General features: G+C 39.9%; 3 protein-coding genes and 1 non-coding gene across 6 annotated transcripts; all 4 read left to right on the top strand.

Annotated features, from left to right (window-relative positions):
* The first annotated feature begins 937 nt into the window (after nucleotides 1-937).
* Nucleotides 938-7,125, top strand: il12rb2l (interleukin 12 receptor, beta 2a, like). 2 transcript variants are annotated; one of them, XM_057014344.1, is made up of 15 exons: nucleotides 938-1,082; nucleotides 1,410-1,511; nucleotides 2,242-2,389; nucleotides 2,500-2,651; nucleotides 2,783-2,928; nucleotides 3,034-3,172; nucleotides 3,933-4,009; nucleotides 4,103-4,346; nucleotides 4,472-4,666; nucleotides 4,753-4,857; nucleotides 4,960-5,097; nucleotides 5,245-5,409; nucleotides 5,507-5,567; nucleotides 5,779-5,884; nucleotides 6,005-7,125. In XM_057014344.1, the coding sequence occupies exons 2-15, from the start codon at nucleotides 1,439-1,441 to the stop codon at nucleotides 6,338-6,340; spliced, it is 2,085 nt and encodes a 694-aa protein (XP_056870324.1). In that variant the 5' UTR covers nucleotides 938-1,082; nucleotides 1,410-1,438; the 3' UTR covers nucleotides 6,341-7,125. The 2 variants fall into 2 exon arrangements, with proteins under 2 accessions (XP_056870324.1, XP_056870325.1); XM_057014345.1 differs by having other exon boundaries at nucleotides 939-1,082; nucleotides 1,410-1,508.
* Nucleotides 7,126-7,353: 228 nt separating this feature from the next.
* On the top strand, nucleotides 7,354-18,007 carry LOC130515588 (transportin-2-like). Of its 2 annotated transcripts, none has more exons than XM_057015935.1 (25): nucleotides 7,354-7,465; nucleotides 8,608-8,707; nucleotides 8,953-9,028; nucleotides 9,315-9,464; nucleotides 9,660-9,766; nucleotides 10,191-10,324; nucleotides 10,825-10,906; nucleotides 10,978-11,100; nucleotides 11,266-11,384; nucleotides 11,493-11,553; nucleotides 11,640-11,811; nucleotides 12,100-12,252; nucleotides 12,400-12,625; nucleotides 12,817-12,988; nucleotides 13,075-13,161; nucleotides 13,466-13,573; nucleotides 13,658-13,816; nucleotides 13,903-13,990; nucleotides 14,169-14,267; nucleotides 14,434-14,529; nucleotides 14,618-14,693; nucleotides 14,765-14,864; nucleotides 14,944-15,018; nucleotides 15,372-15,521; nucleotides 15,934-18,007. In XM_057015935.1, exons 2-24 carry the CDS (start codon nucleotides 8,609-8,611, stop codon nucleotides 15,477-15,479), a joined length of 2,670 nt encoding a protein of 889 aa, XP_056871915.1. In that variant the 5' UTR covers nucleotides 7,354-7,465; nucleotide 8,608; the 3' UTR covers nucleotides 15,480-15,521; nucleotides 15,934-18,007. The 2 variants fall into 2 exon arrangements, with proteins under 2 accessions (XP_056871915.1, XP_056871916.1); XM_057015936.1 differs by having other exon boundaries at nucleotides 7,354-7,456.
* LOC130515610 (small nucleolar RNA SNORD41) lies at nucleotides 8,448-8,518 on the top strand. Its single transcript, XR_008947225.1, has one exon. It is a non-coding gene; the product is annotated as a small nucleolar RNA SNORD41 (small nucleolar RNA).
* Nucleotides 18,008-18,604: 597 nt separating the features above from the next.
* On the top strand, nucleotides 18,605-23,029 carry LOC130515591 (deoxyhypusine synthase-like). Its single transcript, XM_057015940.1, has 10 exons — nucleotides 18,605-18,759; nucleotides 19,305-19,497; nucleotides 19,583-19,750; nucleotides 20,215-20,336; nucleotides 20,413-20,509; nucleotides 20,691-20,777; nucleotides 20,888-20,993; nucleotides 21,056-21,159; nucleotides 22,252-22,377; nucleotides 22,794-23,029. Exons 2-10 carry the CDS (start codon nucleotides 19,309-19,311, stop codon nucleotides 22,866-22,868), a joined length of 1,074 nt encoding a protein of 357 aa, XP_056871920.1. The 5' UTR covers nucleotides 18,605-18,759; nucleotides 19,305-19,308; the 3' UTR covers nucleotides 22,869-23,029.
* The last annotated feature ends 246 nt before the right edge of the window (nucleotides 23,030-23,275 follow it).

The following is a 23,275-nucleotide window of genomic DNA, read 5'->3' on the forward strand; positions in this document are numbered from 1 at the left end:
ACTAAATTACTAAATCAATTGCAAACTTGCTTTCTGTATGTAGACTTTAGAAGTTTGCAGCTGTAAATGCATGTACAGGCAATGGTAATCTCCTGAGATGTCAGAAGTATTACCCGAGGACCTAGCAAAAACCATGTAATTAGAAACTGGCAACACAGATCTCATATCCTAGTACTATATTAATACTTAAGGCATTTAAATTATTAGCATTTTCTGATGCGGCAGAGTTTGCATTGAACTGCGCGTGGCAGACCGAACAGAACTAAATAATGGCCACAATTCCACCTTTTACCTAAAGATTCAACCTTTACCTTCTTGAGGGTGTCCCGAAGACCACCCATGCACAGATAAATGCATAAATAAATACAGGCACAATGCACAATGCATTAACCTTTAACAATTGATAAAATGATTTCATATAGTTAAAAGAAACAGTCAGTCCATTCCAGCCATCACACTAACTCTTGGTGTAGCCAGAATCATGAGCTGGCTAAACACAACTAAAGTTTACTGTAGCCTACATGGATCAGTTTACTGTAGCTGATGGCAGCCCCTCAGAAGGAGGCCACACACACCACACTGAACTGGAGCAACTACCAGACAGGGACACTGCAGCTTTGCCAGAGGAAAAAGAGGGTGTCCAACAAGGCCCTTATCAGGGGCCACAAATCAGCTGCACCAGGTATCATCACAGGCATACCACACACCTGCCGGGGGCACCTTGGCAATTAAAAAACAAACGGGGGAATGCAGGCGAGACATACAACAGACACACATGTACCCATTAAATATCCAGTTACTATTTATTGGTCACATTTAAACCAAAAGGGTCCAGATTTAGAGTGAGAATAGTTAAGTCAATTTTGACAGAATTGAGGGGAGACACTTTCTTCAGTAGTAAAGCATTGAAGCAGCGATATAACTTTTAAAGAGACCAAAGAGAAAGTCTGAAGCGATGTGATGACGCAAGATGACGTCAGACGTAGTTCCCAAACGGGCGTTGACGGCTTCAACTTTACAGCGCAACTTCCTCACTTCTGAGCCGCCGCCGCTTCACTGACCGTCGTTCATCTCACAATGAGGTACAGTCCGACTAAAAACCTTATAATGAACACATTTTCATTAAGGATCAATTGCCCTGCGTTATTAAAATATTTATCTGAGCGTAAATTGCGTTGTGTTATTGGTAGATAACGCTTGATACATTTTGTAACATTAAACTTTTAACTGTCCTCTTAACTCTTCCTGGCTACCAGCGAATAATTTTGGTATTACGGTTGCTTGTATCACGTGTACAGTAAACTGTTTTTAGACGTCTTCAGGTGACACTACGCGTGCTTTAATGTCAGGTACATGTAGTTTTGTTGTCAATGGCGAGCTTCCATTTATGATAGTTATATTCTCCATAGATCGAAGAGACCCGGGGGCTTCACATATCATGGTCACATTCAGGACAAGGTGGCTCCTGCCCATGCTCTTGCTGAACCTGCCAAAGTGCTTTACTCTAGGTCGTAAGTCTGCTAGTACAACCAAACTGATGTGTCAAATACTGTACTGTATAAATATTTATACTCTTCCGTGGTCCCTCTGCTTTAGTTCTGCATACACATGTTACATTCAACACATCTAATGATATAGCTCTACAAAGTGTTTGTTGAAAAATAAAATAATACTTACTATGTTATTGTATTGAATCATTTATTGTGATAAACAGGATGAACATTCAAGATAATGTTCTCAATAGAATTAAACAGTGTTGTTTTGAATGTATGTCTCTTCCATTGTTCATTGTGTACTCTGTCTTAAAGGGTATCTAGTATGTAGGAGGGAAGAGGGCACTTTCAGCTCAATCATTCACTGTGCTTTCATTTCCTGTTAATGTAACCAGTAAAAGACTTCTCAGCACTGTGGTGTGTGCAGAATCATATTGAAAACAGCTTTTTTTATGCACAATCTTCAGGAAATGGGAGGGAATACGCTTCTCATAAAAATAAAAAATGAGGGTTTGAGAGGATGCAACTCTCAATTTTATTTATTTATTTTATTTTGTTCTTTTATAGAAACAAATAACAAATGACTCAATGGTTTTGATGGTTAATTTTACCCAATTTAGTTTAGATTTAATTAGCTGTTCTTAACAATGTAATAAATTGTTTTTTTTAATATACAGTAGGTTAAACCTTTACAGGGGCTTTTTTCTTCCTCTTTATGTTTGGCCTTTCTCCTGTGATGTTCCCCCAGGTCGCCCTGCTCCTCCCTCAACTCCACACTGTTACATTCCATGTGATGTGAACGATTGTTTTGGTGACGTGTACTGTTCATGGGAACACATGCAGAACTCCCAGATACCCACAAACTACAGTCTTCATTGGCGGTCAACACATAACAAGTAAGCAATTTGCCTATACTGTTTTGAAAGTACTTATCCACTAAATTTAGGGAAGTGGGGAAGCTGTCTGAACACTTTTTTCTCTCAACTCATCTTGCATTGTCTTTCAGTGAAGAGCAAGGAATCACCAGAACCAGTTTTAGTGGTTTGATTCACCGTGACCATTTTTCTGATCCTGCTGAGCTTTTTGTTTGGGTCCAAGCTAAGAACCAATACGGTTCTGCCAAATCTAACATGCTCATCTTTAATACAACAGACATCAGTAAGTAAGAATCTGTTATAGTGGTAATATAATGCCATTTCTTTCAGGCAATTTTGACAAAAGATTTGAAATGAAAGAAAGACTTAATATGGTCTTTTTAAATGGAAAAATAAGTGACATTCTATTTCTAGTCAAACCACCTCCACCTACATTCAGTGACCTTAGTGATGATGAGGCATTTGAAATACACTGGGATTCCATCTGTGATCAGCTGAAGAAATTTGTGGGTCTCTGCGATGTCCGATATCGGACTGATGCTGACCAAACCTGGATTGAGGTAACTTTAATTCTAATGTAGTATGAGTCAGTCCTGATGAGTAAACTAATGTCCTGAAAGTACTGGAACTTTTTAAAACATTAGATTTTCTTTTTGTTAACACAGAAAAAAGGATTTTATAGCACTTACACGTTTGAAAATCCTGAGAACTGCACAGCTTATGAACTACAAGTTCGTTGTGCCTGTAAAACAAGCTTGGCCAGCAACTGGACCACCAGCCGCAGGATACCGGGCGTAGAGATGGGTGAGATCTCAGCACTGAAAATACCTTGGAAAGTGTTGATACATGCTTATAGATTTTTCAATATCAAAGCAAATAAATAGCTATATATTGACTCAAGTCTAGTCCTGATCTATTTATAGAACTTTTTTGTGTTTGACTAAAAAATATATACATATATAAAATCTAATGATCAATCTTTTCCCATGAAAGGAAGCAAATGTGGACTAATAAAGACAGGGGTTATCTAAACTGTCCCTTATTGTGAATGTTTGTTAATCAAATATAGGTTTAGAAACTCCAGCTTGGTTTTGTCTGAAACGTAAAGTTTTTGTGGCTCTCACCTTATTTGAGTTACTTGCAAAGGATGAAAAGATGTAAGGTCATCGTTTGCTTCCAGTGTGTTTTCTGGTGTTGCAATCAACCTCAAAGTGACTGTCTGTGATACGCCTTTGTTGTAACTTTACAGTAACTGTACAGTTTCACTTTATGACAATTGAGTGAACAATTCCTTAAACTAAAAATAAAAGCAGGTTAAATTATACAGATGCAGTGGACACATCTAGGGCAGACACTGCAGTATGATCTTTGTGACCTTGCCAATTTGTTTCACTTTAGAGGAAAGTGACTTAGAGATTCCCAAAATAAAGCATTCCATATCCCAGATCAGTTACTGTACTGGCATCAATCAGGCTGAATAAAATAACACTTATGTATAAGGGTTCTGATTTTGCTGGTAACAGCCATGTTTTCTTTCATTTAACTGTTTTATCTGATTTTTTAGCCCCCATAGGAAAGCTTGATATATGGATGGACTGTGGGATATCAACGAAAGCCTCCGACTGCTTTCTCACCTGGAAGGTATGTAAACTCAGTCAAGCCACAGGAAGACAAGGAGAAGAAAACAAATCTATATGTCTTTCTACATTAACAGTTCTCTTTCTCTTAAATCAGGAGCTTCCCATTTCTCAGATGTGTGGTGTCATTCTGGGATATGAACTCAGAATTTCTCACGGTGACAAAGAAGAGCTGTTCAACTTGTCCACAACTTTTCCAAACAATCAGCTGAAGTGTGATGAGATGCAGTGCCATTTTGACTCAATAAAGCCCTCAATAAAGAATGCCACATCAGTCAGTTTATCAGCCTACAATGTTCATGGTGCCAATGCACCATCATATCTTCCCAAACTCGTAACAGGTATCAGTTACCCAGCATCTAAAACTAACTTTTATCATTGAAAGATTATAGCTTAATAATTATATATTTTTGTTGTAAATTTTCCAACAGTGTTCCTGTCTTAACATATATTTCTCTTTGTTCAGGTAAAGGAGAAACTCGGCAAGTTTTTTACTTCGAGATGAATGACGAGAACCTTACGGTGTCCTGGGATGTGCCCCCTGTGCTCTCTGACAGCCTGAAAAAATATGTGGTTCAATACAAACAAGCAGCATCTCTCCCGGGCCAGGGATTCAGTTGGGTCAAGTTGAACAAAAGCCAAACAACAGCATTTATTAGAGGTGTGTTTCGTCTATAATTGACATTTAATTTTGTTTGCATTGGCAGTTGTTACCTGCATTATCCTGACCAGTGTCTCCATCTATAGGACAGTTTAAAAAATACACAGCCTACCGCATTTCACTGTTCGCTATATCACATGGAAATGTAGTCCATCACCTTTCATCAGCCATCGGATACTCTCAACAAGGAGGTATGTTTTTTGTGACTTTAAAAATGAATGTTAATCATAATTATTTGACATCTGATTGCTTTATAAGAAAAATAACTGATGTCACTTCTCAAACACCTTCAGCTCCCCTGGAAGTCCTATCATTTAAGGTTTTGTCCATTTCTACTACTGATGTTATCCTGGGTTGGGAGCCTTCTTCCCTCTCCAGTCAGAAAGGATTGGTCCTCTACTACCAAATTGGAGTAAATCAAAAAGAAAAAGGTAATTGATATAGTAAAAAGAGTCTAAACAGTTACATACTGTATATCACAGCAGTTACAGATATCACCCAGTGACACTCTAGTTCTGTTATATCTGTGGCAGCCATTTTCTGACTTTTTTGCCTGACTATTGAATATTCTTTTGTAGTGTACAATGTGAGTGGAATGGCTCTGAATGAAAGTAAGGCTGAGATGGAGTTGCAACATCTTCGCCCAGGACAAGATTATGAGGTGTGGATCAGGGCAGTGACAGCTGTTGGCCCTGGAAATAAGACCACCCTAAGGTTCAAAACAAACCACCATGAAAATTTTGGTAGTACCTTTTATTTCTGTTCCTGTGTAATTTTATTATTTTGCAACTGAATAGGTGACGAATATTGATCACTGGCTACATTTTCATTCTCTTTCAGACTTTCGGAGAGTTTTGGGAATTGTTTGTTCTTGCTTTATTTGTTTGTTTGTTGTAATATGGTAAGTAATACATTAATACTTGGCTTCTATTATCTGTTTTCCTAAATTTAATCCTTAAAACATCATTAGATCACTGATGATTGAATTAAATTTACAAAAAGCCAACCTTGTAAGCAGAAAGATTACTATTACTTTCAGTACTGAAGCACTAAAATGCACAGATAATGATCAGTGCCGGTAATACTGAATATGACATTTTTGTATCTGCCAGCGTGTTGACCAGAACGAAGAAAATATCGCAACTTTTGTCTGGGTGTTACTGTAAGAAAATTCCAGATCCTAAAAATAGCCTCATTTTTAGAGAGGCGAAGTGCCAGGTAAGCATCTTTCTCATGCAAATAAACATGATCAATGCCATGAACATGCTGTTCCAGTAAATTCCACTACATGCTCCATTATGTAGTTTCATCCTTGGATTTTGTTTTAACAACCTGCAGAGTCGTGACCCTATGACATGGATCTGCAGTCCTTCCAGGGAGTCACTTCCAAAAATCATCATGTTGGAAGTCGTGTTAATCCAGCCCAGCCTTGCGAAAACCAAGAGCGCTGAGCAACTGAATACACCAATAGCTGGAGAATGGAGCTCATCAATGGAGTGTGAGGAGGATCGCAGAGAGAATGCTGTAACAGAGAAGCATCAGAGGACAGAGTACAAGAAAATGGTTGATTCTGATGAGGAGAGGAGCTGGAGCTCATCAGAGGAAGAGCCATGCACATCAGGGTATGAGAAACACTTCATGCCCACTGCAGTGGACATATTAGGACATTCTTGATTTCTTCAGGTTAACTCATGGAGAGTTTAAGTGATATAATTCCCACTCACTGGATAGTGTTCATGAGCCATGGCAACTGAATCATATCAGGCGAGATGTGTCTCTGAGAGATAATGACCTCAACAGGACAATAAATACTTGAAACTGTATCAGAGCAAGGTTTTCATTCAATGACATTGGAAACCTCATATCCATTAGGCATCATGTGTTTTGACCATATACAGTATGTCTGCCTCATTCTAGGGAAAAGACTATTTAATGTGTGTCTGTAAAATGAAGGAATTCAAGGTACTTCTTGTTTCAGGATCAGCAGACTTTTTTTTTTTTTTACAGTATAAGCTTCTCCGTGCAGCCCCCCCCCCCACCTTCCCCGTTTCTGCTTACGGGATACTCCTGTTTTAGTTTTTCCCGTTTCTACAAAGATGTGTTTGTGTTTATTAAGTATAATAAAATGAATGTAAAGAGAGAAATTCAGATAATTGTAACTTTTATTAACTAATTAAAAATAAGACTGTGAAGGTAACCAGTGTAGGAATTTGTGTTGTATATGAATGTTTTATCAGTCAAATAAGTTGGTCATTGTAAATTTGACAAACTAGGCCAAAATCTCTGTATTTATTTGACTTTGAACTGGATAAATATCAGTGTTATAAGTTTTTTCTGTATTTATATTTTTTTGGAAAAAATGATGCATAGTTTGATGAAGTATAGATTGTTAGGTAAATACAGTATATAGTAACATATTCAAATTTTTAATTCAACCATATATTAAATCTATAAAATCATATACAGTATTGCCCTTTTTTGTTCCTATAATGTATAACGAGAACTTGCATCACACTATTACAACACATGAATATAAGTCATTTATACCGTTTGAATATTTAGATTTACATCTTGTAATTTACATTCTAAACTTTTGTAAAATAAATCCAACCTACTTGAAAATACCTTTGGAAACATAAATACCGATTATATCACTGTCTCGGGCAGTTTGCGAAATGTGTCCTCAACGGAAGCCGCGTTGGTTCAATTTTAGGCGGCGTGCTCATTTGAAAGAGAAGAATCACCAAGAAGCACGGGAACAAGGCCTACCACCACTAAGTCAACTTTTAGGTCAATATTGTATGTATGTTTTTTAATCTGCAGTCCTGTCCCATAAAATATGGGTTACATCGGCCAGTGCGCCTCAGTCTATACTGAGTCTATACTTATATAGCAAAAAAAATCTGTTATATAGCATTAGCTTTAGCATCTTACGTATACCAGTGTGGTTTTAGCAGCTAACGCAGCCTTATAAAAACGTGTTCAGCTTTGTGCTACATATAGGCTGCTGATATAGTGTCAACCAGGGCAATTGTTACCCGTGTACAGGTGGGAGGTTTTATTTGTGTAAGAGAGGATTGTGTCTAAATTTGTATCTCTGGCAGAAAGACCGAAGAATTACATTTTAATACCGGTCACATTGGGATTACTCGGGCTGAAATTGCCCTGTCGACTAGGCCCGAGGGAGCCGCGCAACTCTTTCACACGGTGTTTGTTACAATCCTCTTTCAAACAAATGATTTTGTTTGATTACTTATTTTAAATCTCTGTAAAATGGCTAATATTTGCAAGTGCACCAGACAAATTTGTTGGATTGAAATCAAACACAAATGGCACACGAATCGAACTGGCTAATGTGGCTAACGTGAACTTTTCTCACTTCTTGTTCATTTTAAGCTTAACATGGTTGCAGGGATAAAATTTATCAGTATGGTGAAGTGTGCTACGGGTCGGTTTCGAAGTACATTTGGGGGGGAGGGGAAATGTTAAGATCCGAGCCTTTTCAGTAAATTAGAGCAGCAGTTCGGGTGACGTGGGGAGAGGATTAAGTTAGGACGGTTAAGCCGGGTCATGGACGTTTTCAGCCACACGTGTTGTCTAATGTTCCGAATTTTCTTCCCTCCAAATAGATTTTTGCCTTCAATATTGCACTTTTAGTTAGATTTTGCTAATGTTTTACATATATCAAATAGATCTGTTGGTATATTAAAGTATTTAGTAATTTTATCGTTTCACATCAACTGTATTGTAATTAGTTTATCTGCTCATGTGCACATGGGCTTGAGAAATGATGCAAAATGAGCAACACCTGAGCTTTGCTGATGTTGGTTGTATTCGTACTGTCTGATCTGAAGCCCATGTGCGTCTCATCTGTAGTGTATATGCACATATTATAAATATTAGGGATTCAGGCTTGTCTAAATGGATTTGTTTTTCCCCAGGATGGAGTGGCAGCCCGATGAGCAGGGACTTATGCAGGTCCTCCAGCTCCTTAAAGACTCGCAGTCGCCCAACACAGTCACACAGAGAGCTGTCCAACAAGTATCCTTACTGGGCTGTTGAGTGGGAGGGTGTGCATTGTAATGATAGTGTATTATATCTTAGAGGTTTCTCACTTTCCACAATTAATGATGGGGCAAAGTCTAAAGGAAGCTCAACCAGTACCATGTTGTTCACCGCTGCTTCACATCCTCGTGTCAGACATTTTCTTTAGCGTTGCCAGAATGGAAAAAGTGTCCATTTATTGCCTGGCTTGGTTTCTTTTAAAGCCTTAACCGTCTTACTAGAAACTTGAACAACTCAATCAGTTCCCCGACTTCAACAATTATCTTATCTTTGTCCTCACGCGCCTTAAATCTGAAGGTGAGTAACTGTTGTAGAGAGATATATATATATATCTAGATCTAGATCTAGATCTGTATATATATGTGTGGGTGTGGGAAGTGCTGCATTGGAAGAAAGCTTAAAGAAAGTGTGTAGTCTTAAAAGCAACATGTTGAGTGCCAGCAGCATACGTGGCAGTCACAAAACGTAACCATTTATTTATCTATTAGATTTGACTCTTTATTTTTAGCACCTGTGATAATGATGGCGGTTGGGGCTGCTTTTATCTCTTAAAGGGTTCATTTTTTCCCTTTCATGTTTGCAGATGAGCCAACTCGCTCTTTGAGTGGCCTGATATTGAAGAATAACGTCAAGGCCCACTACCAAAACTTTCCATCCGGGGTTTCCGATTTTATCAAACATGAATGCCTCAATAACATTGGGGATGCCTCGCTGCTCATTCGTGCCACCATTGGTGAGTTTTTATTTATCCTTTTTTTGCTACCATCTCTCTTTGAATCTTACTCTCTCTCTGGAAATGATGCACAAATAAAATAACCTGACAACTAATGCAGATATTTGTATTCGTACTGTCTGATCCAGCACCAGTACAAAACCTGCTTGTGTTGAGTTGAAACCAGTCTCTGAAATCTGTTTCTTCTTTCTTCAGGTATATTGATCACTACAATTGCCTCAAAGGGGGAGCTTCAAACATGGCCTGAGCTGTTGCCCCAGCTCTGTAGCTTGCTTGACTCGGAGGACTACAACACTTGTGAGGTCTGCACATCATCTGCTGTCTGTGCCCTTTTCTTCTTTCTGTAGATCTATTGACCCCCCCCCATCCCAAACAAAAAGTCTGAAACATTTTTAATGACAGGTTAATGTCTGCTTAGTTGTACATGTCATTGCATTAATTCTAGTTTTAGTGGTATATCTTAGATAAAAGTCAAAGTCATGTATTATTACTTAATCCTTTACAAAGAATTGCACAACCTCATAGTAAATGACAGAAGTCTGCTTCAGAAGGTTTTTTTTGTTCATTTTTTGGCCCACAACTTGTCAAATATTCAACAAAAAGTGGGCACATTGTGAATGCAGTCTGCCTGTGGCATATCTTCTGATGCCATCTTATTCTCTCCTCTTTGTCTGTGTATGTTTGCGTTTTGATTTGACAGCCTCTCTGTGTATGTCCGTGTCTCAGGGCTCGTTTGGAGCACTGCAGAAGATCTGCGAGGACTCGTCGGAGCTGCTGGACAGTGATGCTCTGAACCAACCACTCAACATTATGATTCCTAAATTTCTTCAGTTCTTCAAGCACCGTAGCCCAAAGATTAGGTACTGGATATAAAGAAGCTGCTTATAGTCTTCTAATAGACATTTAAGCTATATATATTCACTTCTATATTATGCCCACTAAGTTTATTTAATTTTTTATACCAAAAATAAAAAATATATAGAGAGAAGGAAGTTTGACAGTGCTATTAAAGACATTTTAAATTCCTTCTCAATTTTCCCTGCAAATACTATGCAGTTGATTTTTCAAACCCTTCTTGTTCTATTGTATTTTTATCCTGTGCCATCACTGCCCACTGCCATGAGAGCATGGTTGTTCTATATTATGCCCACTAGAGGTCACTCTATGATTACTTTTATGCACTATTAATTTATTTTATAAAGCAGCTGTTTTCTTCATTGATTTTTAACTCGGTGAGACCTGTTGTTTTCACATCTCAATTTGCAACGTGATTAATGTTGGTTGTTTCCCCCCTTATTTATTTGTTTATGCATCTGTATGTTTAACTTCAAGTTATTAACATGAATCCTTCCCCTTTCAGGTCCCATGCCATAGCCTGCGTGAACCAGTTCATCATTTGCAGAGCCCAGGCTCTAATGGACAACATTGACACTTTTATAGAGGTGTGTTTCTATAGCAAATCGTATGTGATTTTCATGACGTCATGGTTATATTTTCTTATGTTTTTCATCAGAGTCTGTTTGCACTGGCGGCAGATGAAGACTCTGAAGTTCGTAAGAATGTGTGCAGAGCTCTGGTCATGTTACTGGAGGTCCGCATCGACCGTCTCATTCCCCATATGCACAGCATCATCCAGGTAGTCATTCTTAATCAATTCTCTTGTGCAAGAATGTGTAAAATATTGAGGACACACCGCTCAGGGAATTTTCAGTCATGCCTCTTGTATCTTCAAACCATTTTATTTATTTTTTTTTTAAATCTATAGAGCCACTTTTTATTTCATGTTTTTTTTCTCCTGCAGTACATGCTGCAGAGAACTCAGGACCCAGATGAGAATGTGGCCTTGGAGGCCTGTGAGTTTTGGTTGACATTGGCAGAGCAGCCCATCTGTAAAGAAATGCTGTCAGGTCATCTGATGCAGTGAGTGGTTTATTATTTTATTTGTTGTATTTACTTATATTTAAATATTAAGGTTTTTTTGTTGATAATTAGCACCAACCCATTCATATTTTCCTTTTCTTCTTGCAGACTTGTACCTATTTTGGTAAATGGGATGAAATATTCAGAAATAGATATCATACTACTAAAGGTGAACCTTTTGATTTTTATACTTTTACAAGTCCTGCATTGTCAATCTGTAAAACCGTACTTAGTGCTCATGTAAAATGTGTCCAGGGTGATGTAGAAGAGGATGAAGCAGTTCCAGACAGCGATCAGGACATCAAACCTCGTTTCCACAAGTCACGCACCGTCACCTTACAGCACGAAGGTGGAGGGGATGAGGAGGACGAGGACATAGACGACGACGATGACGACGACGATGACACATTGTCCGACTGGAATCTGCGTAAGTGGCTTGGAAAATGAGCTGAAGAGGTTGTGCATATTTATGCAAATGTGCTAGAAACCACTCTAGTTGACACAGGGTTCAACTGTCACCTGAAGCACGATCATCATGAAAGATCTAAAAGATAATTTAAATATTTTTGGCGTCCTGACACTTCTGCTACCTGAACACCTTTCACATTTTCTCTACTTGATCTAAGAACCCTCCTCTTCTAGGCCATTCTTCTACAGACCGAGCTACCAACACCCCCAATTTAAAGATATTTTGATTATTTTCCCCCTTTAACAGGGAAGTGTTCGGCTGCAGCTCTGGACGTTTTGGCCAATGTGTTCCGAGATGACCTCTTGCCCCACCTCCTTCCAGTCTTGAAGGACCTGCTCTTCCACCCCGACTGGGTAGTTAAAGAGTCTGGTATTCTTGTGCTGGGAGCTATAGCTGAAGGTAAGAGTTAAAAAGCCTAGGTTGAAAAAATTGACTGTATTGGGACAGGCCTACATTTTTTTTCTTATAGCTTGATTAAAAAAAGCTTGATAGCCAGGACATTTTCTTGCTCCTGGATTTACAGATGCACTCTGTCACTTTTGTCAGGCTGCATGCAGGGAATGGTTCCTTACCTCCCAGAGCTGATTCCCCACCTCATCCAGTGTCTATGTGACAAAAAAGCCCTGGTCCGTTCAATTGCCTGCTGGACCCTAAGTCGCTATGCACATTGGGTGGTTTCCCAGCCCCCTGACTCCTACCTCAAACCATTAATGACAGAGCTTCTCAAAAGGATCCTGGATAGCAACAAGAGGGTGCAGGAAGCTGCCTGCAGGTATGCAGCTTTGTATTCTATTTATTTATTGGTATGTGGAAATGATGAAAAACCCAGCTCATTGATTAACAATGATACACTTTGTTCCCATAATATTCTCTGATCCACATTCTGCTTGATCTGTAGAATATGTGACTATACATATGCACAGATCTTTCCCTGTTATCTCATGTCCACCATCCTTTCCCTAGTGCATTTGCGACCTTGGAGGAAGAGGCATGCACAGAGCTGGTTCCCTACCTGAGTTTTATTCTCGATACACTCGTGTTTGCTTTTGGAAAATACCAACACAAGAATCTCCTTATCCTTTATGATGCAATAGGAACCCTAGCAGACTCAGTGGGTCATCATCTCAATCAGCTTGTAAGCCTCTATTGCATTTATGCATGCTTTTGGGTTTTTTTCCTCATGAAAGATCATAATCAAAAGGTTTTTTTCCTCTTTTACAGGACTATATTCAGAAGTTAATGCCCCCTTTAATTGCGAAGTGGAATGAGCTGAAGGATGAAGATAAGGATCTCTTTCCACTGCTAGAGGTGAGATGAAGACAATTTTGGTATTTTTAAAAGTACATTATATACTTATACATGTCAAAACATGTCTGGATATGATGAAACACCCAGCTCATTGATACAAAATGATACATTTTGTTCCCTTATTTTTTTCTGATCCAGATAAAAAAACCATTCGGACTGTTGAAGTTGGAATTGTTTAGTGGACCATCCCTAAATCTGAATATAGCTTAAATTTTAAAAACCACACCAGTGCCTGAAAAAAATAACTTGTCTGTACTTTTTCTCCCAGTGATGGGTATTTTTGTGTTCTGTCTGTTTCCTCCAGTGTCTCTCTTCAGTAGCTACAGCTCTACAGAGTGGCTTCCTGCCTTACTGTGAGCCTGTCTATCAGCGCTGTGTCACGCTTGTCCAGAAGACGCTTGCTCAGGCGATGGTGAGAACACCCCCCTAGTAATAGCACATGCTTTGCTTTCCAGAGGATGAGAAAGGTTAACACTTTCCTGCTGTGTTGAAATAGATGTACAATCAGCATCCAGACCAGTACGAGGCTCCCGACAAAGACTTCATGATCGTTGCTTTGGATCTTCTGAGTGGTCTGGCCGAGGGTTTGGGGGGACATGTGGAGCAGTTAGTTGCCCGTTCTAACATCATGACCCTGCTTTTCCAGTGCATGCAGGTATGATGGAATTTTATTATCATTTGTTTTTGTTTGTTTGTTCCCACTTTAGTGTATTATGTTTACCTTTATGGTCTGTGTTTTAGGACACTATGCCTGAGGTGAGGCAAAGCTCCTTTGCGTTGCTGGGTGATCTGACCAAGGCGTGCTTCCCTCATGTTAAACCCTGCATATGTGAGTGTGCATGTAGATTATTGAAAGTCTGATCTGTCATTCACTTAAGGTTATAGGGAAGTGCCTGAAAAACATGACTTGTATCTGTTGTAGCTGAAGATGTAGATCTTGGTTTGTTATAGAATGTATATGGCACTTTGTAACTGTATTGTAAATGGTGTGTATTCATTACCCTCAGCTGAGTTCATGCCCATCCTGGGACTCAACCTGAACCCTGAGTTTATTTCTGTGTGTAACAATGCCACCTGGGCCATCGGTGAGATTTCCATGCAGATGGGTGAGTGTTATATTTATTCATTATGTTTATGTCATCATTCTGGCACATGACACAGAAGGGTAATAAAGGGTTGCTTTTTAACTTTTGTCTTTGGTTATTGTCTTGACTGAGCTGGTGATGCATCCAGTCTAATGTTGGTGTTTTTCCCTATTGTTTGCTGTTGTAGGGGCAGAAATGCAACCATATGTGGGTTTAGTGCTGCCACATCTGGTGGAGATCATCAATAGACCCAGCACGCCCAAAACCTTGCTAGAAAACACAGGTATACATACGCATATGTCACTGTATACAAGTGTTTTTACTGGCTTGAAGTCAAGTTGATACAAATTCTCTCTCGTCCCTGTGTGCAGCCATCACGATTGGCAGACTGGGCTACGTCTGCCCGCAGGAAGTTGCACCACAGTTGCAGCAGTTCATCAGACCCTGGTATGTCACGATGACTTTTAAAGTGTCGCTAATCAAATTCATCCGCTCAATATTTTCATGCTTCTGTTCAGGTGCTCGTCACTGAGGAACATAAGAGATAACGAAGAGAAGGACTCTGCCTTTCGTGGAATCTGTGTAATGATTGGTGTTAACCCTGCAGGGGTGGTGCAGGTGAGGTGACATTTGTAAGAGTTGAGCTGCTGGATTTAGAGATTTCTGACACAACGTGCCATCTGTCTCCCCTTTTCAGGACTTTATTTTTTTCTGTGATGCCGTGGCGTCATGGGTCAACCCCAAGGATGACTTGAGAGACATGTTTTATAAGGTTAGTTAACTGAACTTGTGCTTTCTGAGTGCCCAGTCTCATGGGCGAATCTGATGTTCCTAGAATTTACTGCTGTGCCACCGCACTGTGATGATCACCTATCAGACATTCGAAATCTGATGTCATAATGTGGATGATTTGTGACTGAGGAGTGTGGAAATCCCCTATACAGCAGTTTGCCTAACAAGTCTGGGACATATGACGTTGGGGTGAACATGTAAAACGTGTTCTGCACTCATTATGTTGTGCAAACTTTAACTAAATCATTTCATCACCTAAGGCTGCATTCTAATAAATAGATGAGATGCAAATATTTGACCCACGCCAAATGTAATGCTGTTTTTCTGGTTTAGATCTTGCATGGTTTCAAGGACCAGGTGGGGGAGGAGAACTGGCAGCAGTTCTCTGAACAATTCCCCCCTCTGTTGAAGGAACGACTGTCGGCCTGTTACGGCGTGTAACTCAACATTCTCCTGCTCCACAGGAGGACTCTGACCTGTTAGGTATGTTCAGGAATGTTCACATAACTGAACCATTCTGCTGAGGTTGTTTTGCTGACAGTTTTGCTGTCTTTAACTCTTTTGATGTGGAGATTTCATGTCTTGATACGTGTAATTTGTGTTTGGATTACTTCTGGATTAAGTTATTGTTTTGTAATATGTCTATATCCTTGTGCTTAGTAGAGAACAGCTTTAAAATTACACAATTAGGCTTTAAATCTGAACACAGAACCCACACTGTGTCCTCTTCTGGAAATGATGACACACCCAGCTCATTGATAAGCAATGATACACTTTGTTCCCAATCAGTTGTCTGATCCAGAATCGTGCTTATCTTCCACCAAATGCTTCATTTTGATTGTCTCTGTCCATATTGTAAACGGAACGCGCCTCTTTCTCTGTTTTTCCCCACCAGGTTATTGTAGGGGAGGGTTCCTGGGGTCATCACCGCACTGCCCAGATGTTGGAGGGAGGAAGAGCTGAGACGTGACTAGCTTTGATACTCCACACGGCAGACGGCCCACTTTACCCCTGCGCGCTGTCTCTCTAAGGGAGGGTGGGAGGAGGGTGGTGGGTAAGGGAGGGTAGACTGGGAATATTCGCATACCTCTCGGATTATACGCCTCATCAAACGTGGCTTTCACCAACTGCAGGGATCCTTGAGTAGGCAGACAAAACATAGGGTCTGTTTCTGATCTGTCCCCCATGTTTTGATTGTTCTGTGAAGTGCTGACTGGGAGGGGAGGGGTGGGGTGTAGTAGGTACATGCAATGAATAATCTGAACCAGCACAGGGCACCACAGTCCCAACTACATCACACCTAACCCATTGTCTCACGCATGGCTGTGTTCAAACACACCTGCGCCATAGGTGAAACAAAGATGCTTTAGTGTGCAACCACCGTAAATGTGCAGACTTTTTTTTTGCACTTTCAGAGCTGAGTTTGCAAAAAGTCATTCGATGTGCATAGGCTGAATTTTCTCTTCTTCAAATGTACATGAATTTCATTTCCCTTTTTCCGTGGTTGCTAGAGTCTTTTCTGACACTGGGTTCCATTTTCTCCCCACCTGTCACGGAGAAAAAATACACAGCAGGTCCTTCCTCCTTAGGTTTTTTCCCGGTGCGCTAATGCATGGCATATGATCACCTCTTTAAGTGACGCATGTTTGAATGTCTGTCTTGTTGCATCCATTATTTAGCACATATTACCATTATAGGGAGGCTGCTATAATTTGAATATTTCAGTGCTCAGTTCATTTGTCTTAACATTCATACCTTCTGTCTAATCAATTTACCCATAGTTCAATAGAGGGCCATCAGAACATCGCCTGTAAGTAGTTCAATCTCAAAATCCCCACATCTGTTGGCTCAAGAGAACCTCTGAAGATGACAGTTAAAATACTGTAGGCAAGGACAAGAACCCTTTTGCTGCTGCATCGTTTTTAGGATATTTTCCAAAACGCCCGTGGCGAATGAATTTATTCTTACTGATAATAAATGCACTTTTTTGTAATAAATTTAGACTTTCAAATGTAAAACAGTACAGTAATGCTATAATGACCTTATGGATTTTTTTTGTCCTAAGTGTTTTTTAGAAGTGTTTATGGCTTACTAAAGTAAGCACAATGTTAATGATGAAATGACAAGGGTAAAGCCTCTACATAGTTCCAGGTCTCTTTACATAGTTTTGCAATTTATCTTTAAGACAAATAAGATTTTAAGAGGAGAGAGCTCAACAGTATTTTGGATCCGTGTCAAAGCCCATTGTTCAATCCACTGCTTTTTTTTTTTTTTTAAATAAAAAACACTGGCTTCCCAAGCCATGAAGGCTTCCTCTTGGCAATCTTGCATGCTTTTCAATCGGTTTTTTTCTTGATATACTGTTTGATGGGATCATATTGGCAGCTTCTGAGGAATTTATTCAGATATATATGATCTCATTGCAAAGGCAAAAAGATGAATTGGCCACTGCTTGAACATCTCAAACCACAACTGGATGCATTTCTCTAAAACTGTTCAGTAAAAAGCTTTCCGTAAAGTTCTTAATTTCAGTATGTTGTATTACACTAAGATATATACACGTGTCAATTACAAACACTTATTTTTAAAGGTTCACAACACTTGTTTTAATTTATTTTTTTAAAATATTTAATTTGTTTTTAGTATTTTTGTGCAGCATTGCACAAATTGTTTTGGACTTTAAAAGTTTTCCCCCCTTTAATTCTTTTTATTTAAAGAATTCTGTTTTCGTTGTTTTATAGCGGACCATTTATACGACACCTAATGTGGTTGAGCTGAAGGAAAGCCAGTGCTTTAATGCAACATGTGAAAGGAAAAAATGTTGAAAACCAGTTTAAATCCGTTTCAATTTCACGTAAAAGGAAATAATTTGATGTAGTAATTTTTTGCGGCTCTGGTGCAGGTGGGGATACTATCTGATGTATCCTTTTTATTTTTGTCAAGAGGGGAGAATAAAGTTTTTCTATTAAGCTTTGTGTCATCTAAACATTCTGTAATCTTGAATTGTGTTTTTTTTTTTTTTTAAAGAAAATGAGAAATTGGCTTGTGTTCAGTTTATAATTCTGCTTATATTTTAAATACGCTGTTCTTAGGCTCTAAATTCAATAGAGTAAATCCCAAATTTGGGAATGAGTACACAGCACACTGAGTAAGTCAATAGTCTGACTGCCTTCCCAACACTTGACATTTACCGGTACTTCATCCTGATGAGCAGGCTTTACCAGTTGGAATCAAACAGTTACTAAATATTTTATTTTAAATGTCAGTCAAGGGCAAACAATATGTTCATTAATACATTAGACTGACTTGCTTTGTACATAAAAATAGACACTTTAACTCTTATTTTGCATAATTTGTGCCTTGTAAGTCACCTTTTTATGATTTGCTATGCAGTTTTTCTGCAGTATTTTTAATAACTATACTCTTCCTGCTCCTTATAATTTGTGTATATTGCTGTTCCTGAAGAGAAGCAAACTGCCTTTGGAAAACAAAGAAATTTCCTTTTCATTGACAACCAAGAGACGTGTATGGACCCGCCATTTTAGTTGATGGTATCATTAACCTTCAGGCTATAATAAACTGTTGCTCAGCCTGCTCCACCGGCTTAAGAGCCTCTCCCTCATCCTGACATGTTAAAGATATACGGTAAGCCCGCTCAGACGTCTGCATACACCCAGAAGCTTTGTTGAGGAAGAGTCCCATCCATCGGCACATTTTACAGGTAACTTAAGGAGTTTTTCAACAGTTTTACGATAATGGGTCTTTGTGCGATGGTGGGAAATTGTTGACTTGCTTTGTTTTGTTTTTTAAATTATTACTGTTGGGTTTTGAATTTTCAGATTCCAGATTTGGGCTTGCTTCTTGTTTCAGGGACATAACTCCCGAAAACAGCTGGATTTCATGTTCAAATTAATTGGCATTTCTGTGTTAGGACTCTGATCTAGTTGCACCTGCCAGTTACTGGTTTCTTGGTGCGTTCCCAAAGGTAAATATCAGGACGATGGTCTACTCTACCCTGTCCTGGGATATGGTGACCATGATAAGGATTGAGTGCGGTTGAGGGAACATGGGTGGATGCAAATTTACCCCAAAGTGCACATTTAAGCTTTTGTTGTAACAAAAATGTCAAAATATTTCTGATATTTGACAACGACATGCCTTCCCCATGCAATGCTCAGAAAACTACAGTTTATATTTAACATTTAGGGACAACAGCAGGGAACTGTTGTGATGTTTCAGTAAACCTATATTGTCTCCACCCTAAAGCAAAATGGCACACGAGTTCCACAAACCCAGGAATTTCTACAGAGATTGTGAGCCCTTTCCTGAGGATACACCAAGAGTCCGGGGTTATGATTTCAACCAGGGGGTGGACCATAAGGCCTTGCTGCAGTCGTTGCTGAACACGGGCTTCCAGGCTACTCAGTTTGGCCGGGCCGTCCAAGAGGTCAACCGAATGGTAGGGTTGGAACCACCTGCTGACTGGGATCAAAGTTCTTTAGAAATGAAACAAAATGCCTCATACACGATGCCCTTGACCACAGATTGAGAAACGCAAGCAACCGTGGAAAGTTATGGATGAGAGCAGCTGTAAGGATCATCCAGCCCATTGCCCTTGCCTGAGCAGCTGCACCATCTTCCTGGGCTACACCTCAAACATGATCAGCAGTGGTGTCAGGGAGAGTATCCGCTACCTCGCACAGCACAGAATGGTACAACCTGCCTTTTGTGAATGCTAAATTAGATGAATGTGCTAAATCCAACTCAATGTGTAGGAAAAATTACTTCTCTTTAAAGAATAGTTTGTACTGTAGAATTGACCTTTACTCTCATTTATTGTCCTGAAGGAGCTTCTGAGCTCTCAGCGACCAGATCATGTTTTCCATTCTTCCCAGAGACAAAGCAATGCTGAGGGGACAGCTAGATGATTATGTTGTATCCAAGGTTGGCATCTTCTGTTTGGGATGGTGAAAGACAGGCTGGCTGGTACCATACATGGTTGATGCAAGCCAGTAACCTTCCTCATACCTCTCGGTATGAATGTCTCACCAGAATTGGTGCTGGCTGATCAGTAAACTTTATTTCCATACTAGTCATCTGAGTCTCCTGTTGGTCAATTCCACAACTTGCGGCATTTCCACAACAGTATTCTCTTGGGTTGATCCTTTCTCCATAGGTTGATGTTCTGGTTACCACGGCTGGAGGGATAGAGGAAGATCTTATCAAGTGTTTGGGCCCAGTTTATTTGGGAGAATTCAACCTGTCTGGCAGGGATCTTTATGTAAAAAGAATTAACAGGTGAGGAAACCTGTACAATGGCGATTGATCACGACTCATTGTTGATTTCCATGTTGTGACTCAATTTCTGCTGCAGGATTGGCAACCTTTTGATGCCAGAGGAAAACTACAGTTTGCTGTTGGAATGGATGGAACCAATTTTGAAACAGATGCTGCTGGAGCAGAACACTCAAGTGGGGCTGGGTTTTGGGGTTTTTGCTTGGTTTTTCCTTTTGCTCTGCTCTATGTGTTAAAAGCTGGGTATGGGTCACGTTATATTTCCTCTTCAGTTGCTCAAGAGACACAATTTTTTTTAAGTTTTATTTTTAGAACAGAAACCTGATGAAAAATACACATTTGTTTTTCATCTCTTAGGGAGTTCACTGGACTCCATCAAAGGTGATCCAGCGATTTGGCAAAGAGATCAACCACCCTGAATCTGTTTGCAACTGGGCCTACAAGGTGAGTCCTGCACACCCAACTGGAATTGCAATGACCCAAATGTATACGAAGAGGAAATAAATTAATAGTTGTATTGACTATTCTGACTAGTTGGGAGTTGTGTGTTGCAGAATGACATCCCGGTGTTCAGTCCTGCCTTAACAGATGGGGCTATTGGAGACGTGTTGTATCTCTTCTCAGTTGAGAACCCCGGTTTGATAGTAGACATCACTGAAGGTACATTTTTAAAATTTGTAAGCGTGCCTTTGACTGGTCCAATGAAACGCGTTTGGTTTCAGATATCTCGAGGATGAACAGCATGGCACTGGCTGCCAATTCTTCAGGAATAATCATTTTAGGAGGTGGTGTAGCCAAACATCACATATGCAACGCTAACACATGGGTAAGTACTTCCTGAGAAGTTGTGATGTTTGCAAAGGTCTTCAATCATTGATACACTACCCACATTCTAGAAAAGCATCAATCATGATGTGGCTGAGCTGCAGACTTTCAGCCTTTTTATGAAAACATGGCACTTTCTGCAGAGTATTTACATTTTCTGTGGCTCATCGATGCTTTAAATTACAAATGTACAATTTACTTATTTTTCTTCCCTGTTATGAATATATTGGCATGAAAAGTAAAAAAAAAAAAAAAGTTTCATTTTGAGAAGTTATGAATTCAAAAACAATCTTTCCTTCTACGCTTAAGACCATGAATGTGACGGGTGCAATTTAGACTCAAAAGCAGCACTCTGGAAAGCTGGAACCGTTGGTAGTGACCATTTATTATTACACAGGCAGACAGGGAAACAGTCCGGTCTTCAGGCTCAGGGCCCGCACAAAGTCTATGGGTGTCGGGCTCGGGGAGTGGGTTTGAGCAGAGCCAGAATGCGGAGCCGAGGGGGGGTGGACGGGAACCCTTAGAACCGTACAGTTCCGTTTACAGCAGGCAGGAGTGACAGAACGGGGCTTAGAGGAGAGGAGGCCGACGATGTAGCAGAGCAGACTGGGGATGACCAGCAGCAAAGTCGAGGCCAGGCGGAGCGGTCAGGACCAGGTGAGCAGACAGGAACCAGAAATGCTGAGGCAGAAGTCGTGGTCAGGGACGGAAGGCGGTGCAGGCAGGTCAGGGGCAAACAGGTTCGGCAACAGGAGGTCAGGCAGATAAGTGCTGGAGAGTCTTGCATGGAAACGCTGAAGAACAATCTGGCAAAGACTGAGAGTGCAGGGGAGGCTTATAAGCAGGGCTGATTGGGAATGAGCTGCAGCTGTGCTTGCAGGTGAGTGGAGTTGAGCTGACGTGTGGGAGTGGCTGGCAGGTAGAGAGGAGCAGAGGCAGGGAGAGTGGAAAATTACTGAGGCTGGGGCTGGGGCTGTGACAATGAAAATGAAAATGAAAATGAAAATGAAAATGAAAATGAAAATGAAAATGAAATCAAATCAAATCAAACTCAGTCCTAGTCAGTTCAATGTTCTGATTTATGTCCTGGCAGAAGAAAGGGGCAGATTTTGCGGTGTACGTGAACACTGCCCAGGAGGCCGATGGCTCTGATTCAGGGGCCAAACCTGATGAGGCCGTCACCTGGGGCAAGATCAAAATGGATGCCAAACCTGTGAAGGTATTTCTGAAAATCTCTGAGTTTGGTGTAGCAGTGGCAACATCAGCAATGTGTTACTACAATATATAAATATGATGAACAATCTAAAGTTTACTTGGACTGATACCAGTCCAGCCCTGTATACTTTTTAAAACAATCACACAGATTTAAATGTATGAAGATGCTTCATGGTTTTTTATGCCTTCAATGGAAGTTATTAAAAACACATAATAAATATATTACTCTAAAATGATAGCCTTAAGAACTGTATTTTAAGAAAAACTGTGGCAAAAACAAAAAAATTACATTATAAGTATCTGTGTGATATGAGCCCTTCTTGTTTTTATGGATTAAAGCAGATGCAGAATGGATGGAAAAAGATCCCCTGGTGTTCCATTCTCCTCTTTTTTACACAACTTTTCCTTTTGTCCTTCCAGGTTGTTGCTGATGCTACTTTGATTTTCCCTCTACTGGTTGCAGAAACATTTGCAGTCAATGCTGATAAGCAGTAAAATACAACACTACATTTAAGCTTTTCTGGGTTCTTTGCATGTTTGTTTTTTTTGGGTAGTAGTTATTAATAGTTAACAAACTCCAGAATGCTGTGGGGAAAGTGTTGTGTGATCACGTATGTTAAAATATACATCTTCCTAATAAAGATTGTTCAAAATGACCATGTTTGCCGATCTTGTATATTTATAGATTGTCCTATGTGGATTTTCTTTCTGTTTGTGCATATTTTAAGGAAACAAAGAGTGCTAATCATTCTGTTCCGGTTCTTCCCGTTGGGGCGGGTTTGCGTTGTCATACACATTGATTAAGAACACACATGCTTACATAAAACATGGGCAACACAATCTGTAGATATTATTGTGTAATATGTTTGTGCTTCTGAATGGGAACCAAATGAATTGGTCCA

The sequence above is a fragment of the Takifugu flavidus genome, chromosome 18 (assembly GCF_003711565.1).
Source record: "Takifugu flavidus isolate HTHZ2018 chromosome 18, ASM371156v2, whole genome shotgun sequence".
In the NCBI taxonomy this organism is placed as follows: domain Eukaryota; kingdom Metazoa; phylum Chordata; class Actinopteri; order Tetraodontiformes; family Tetraodontidae; genus Takifugu; species Takifugu flavidus.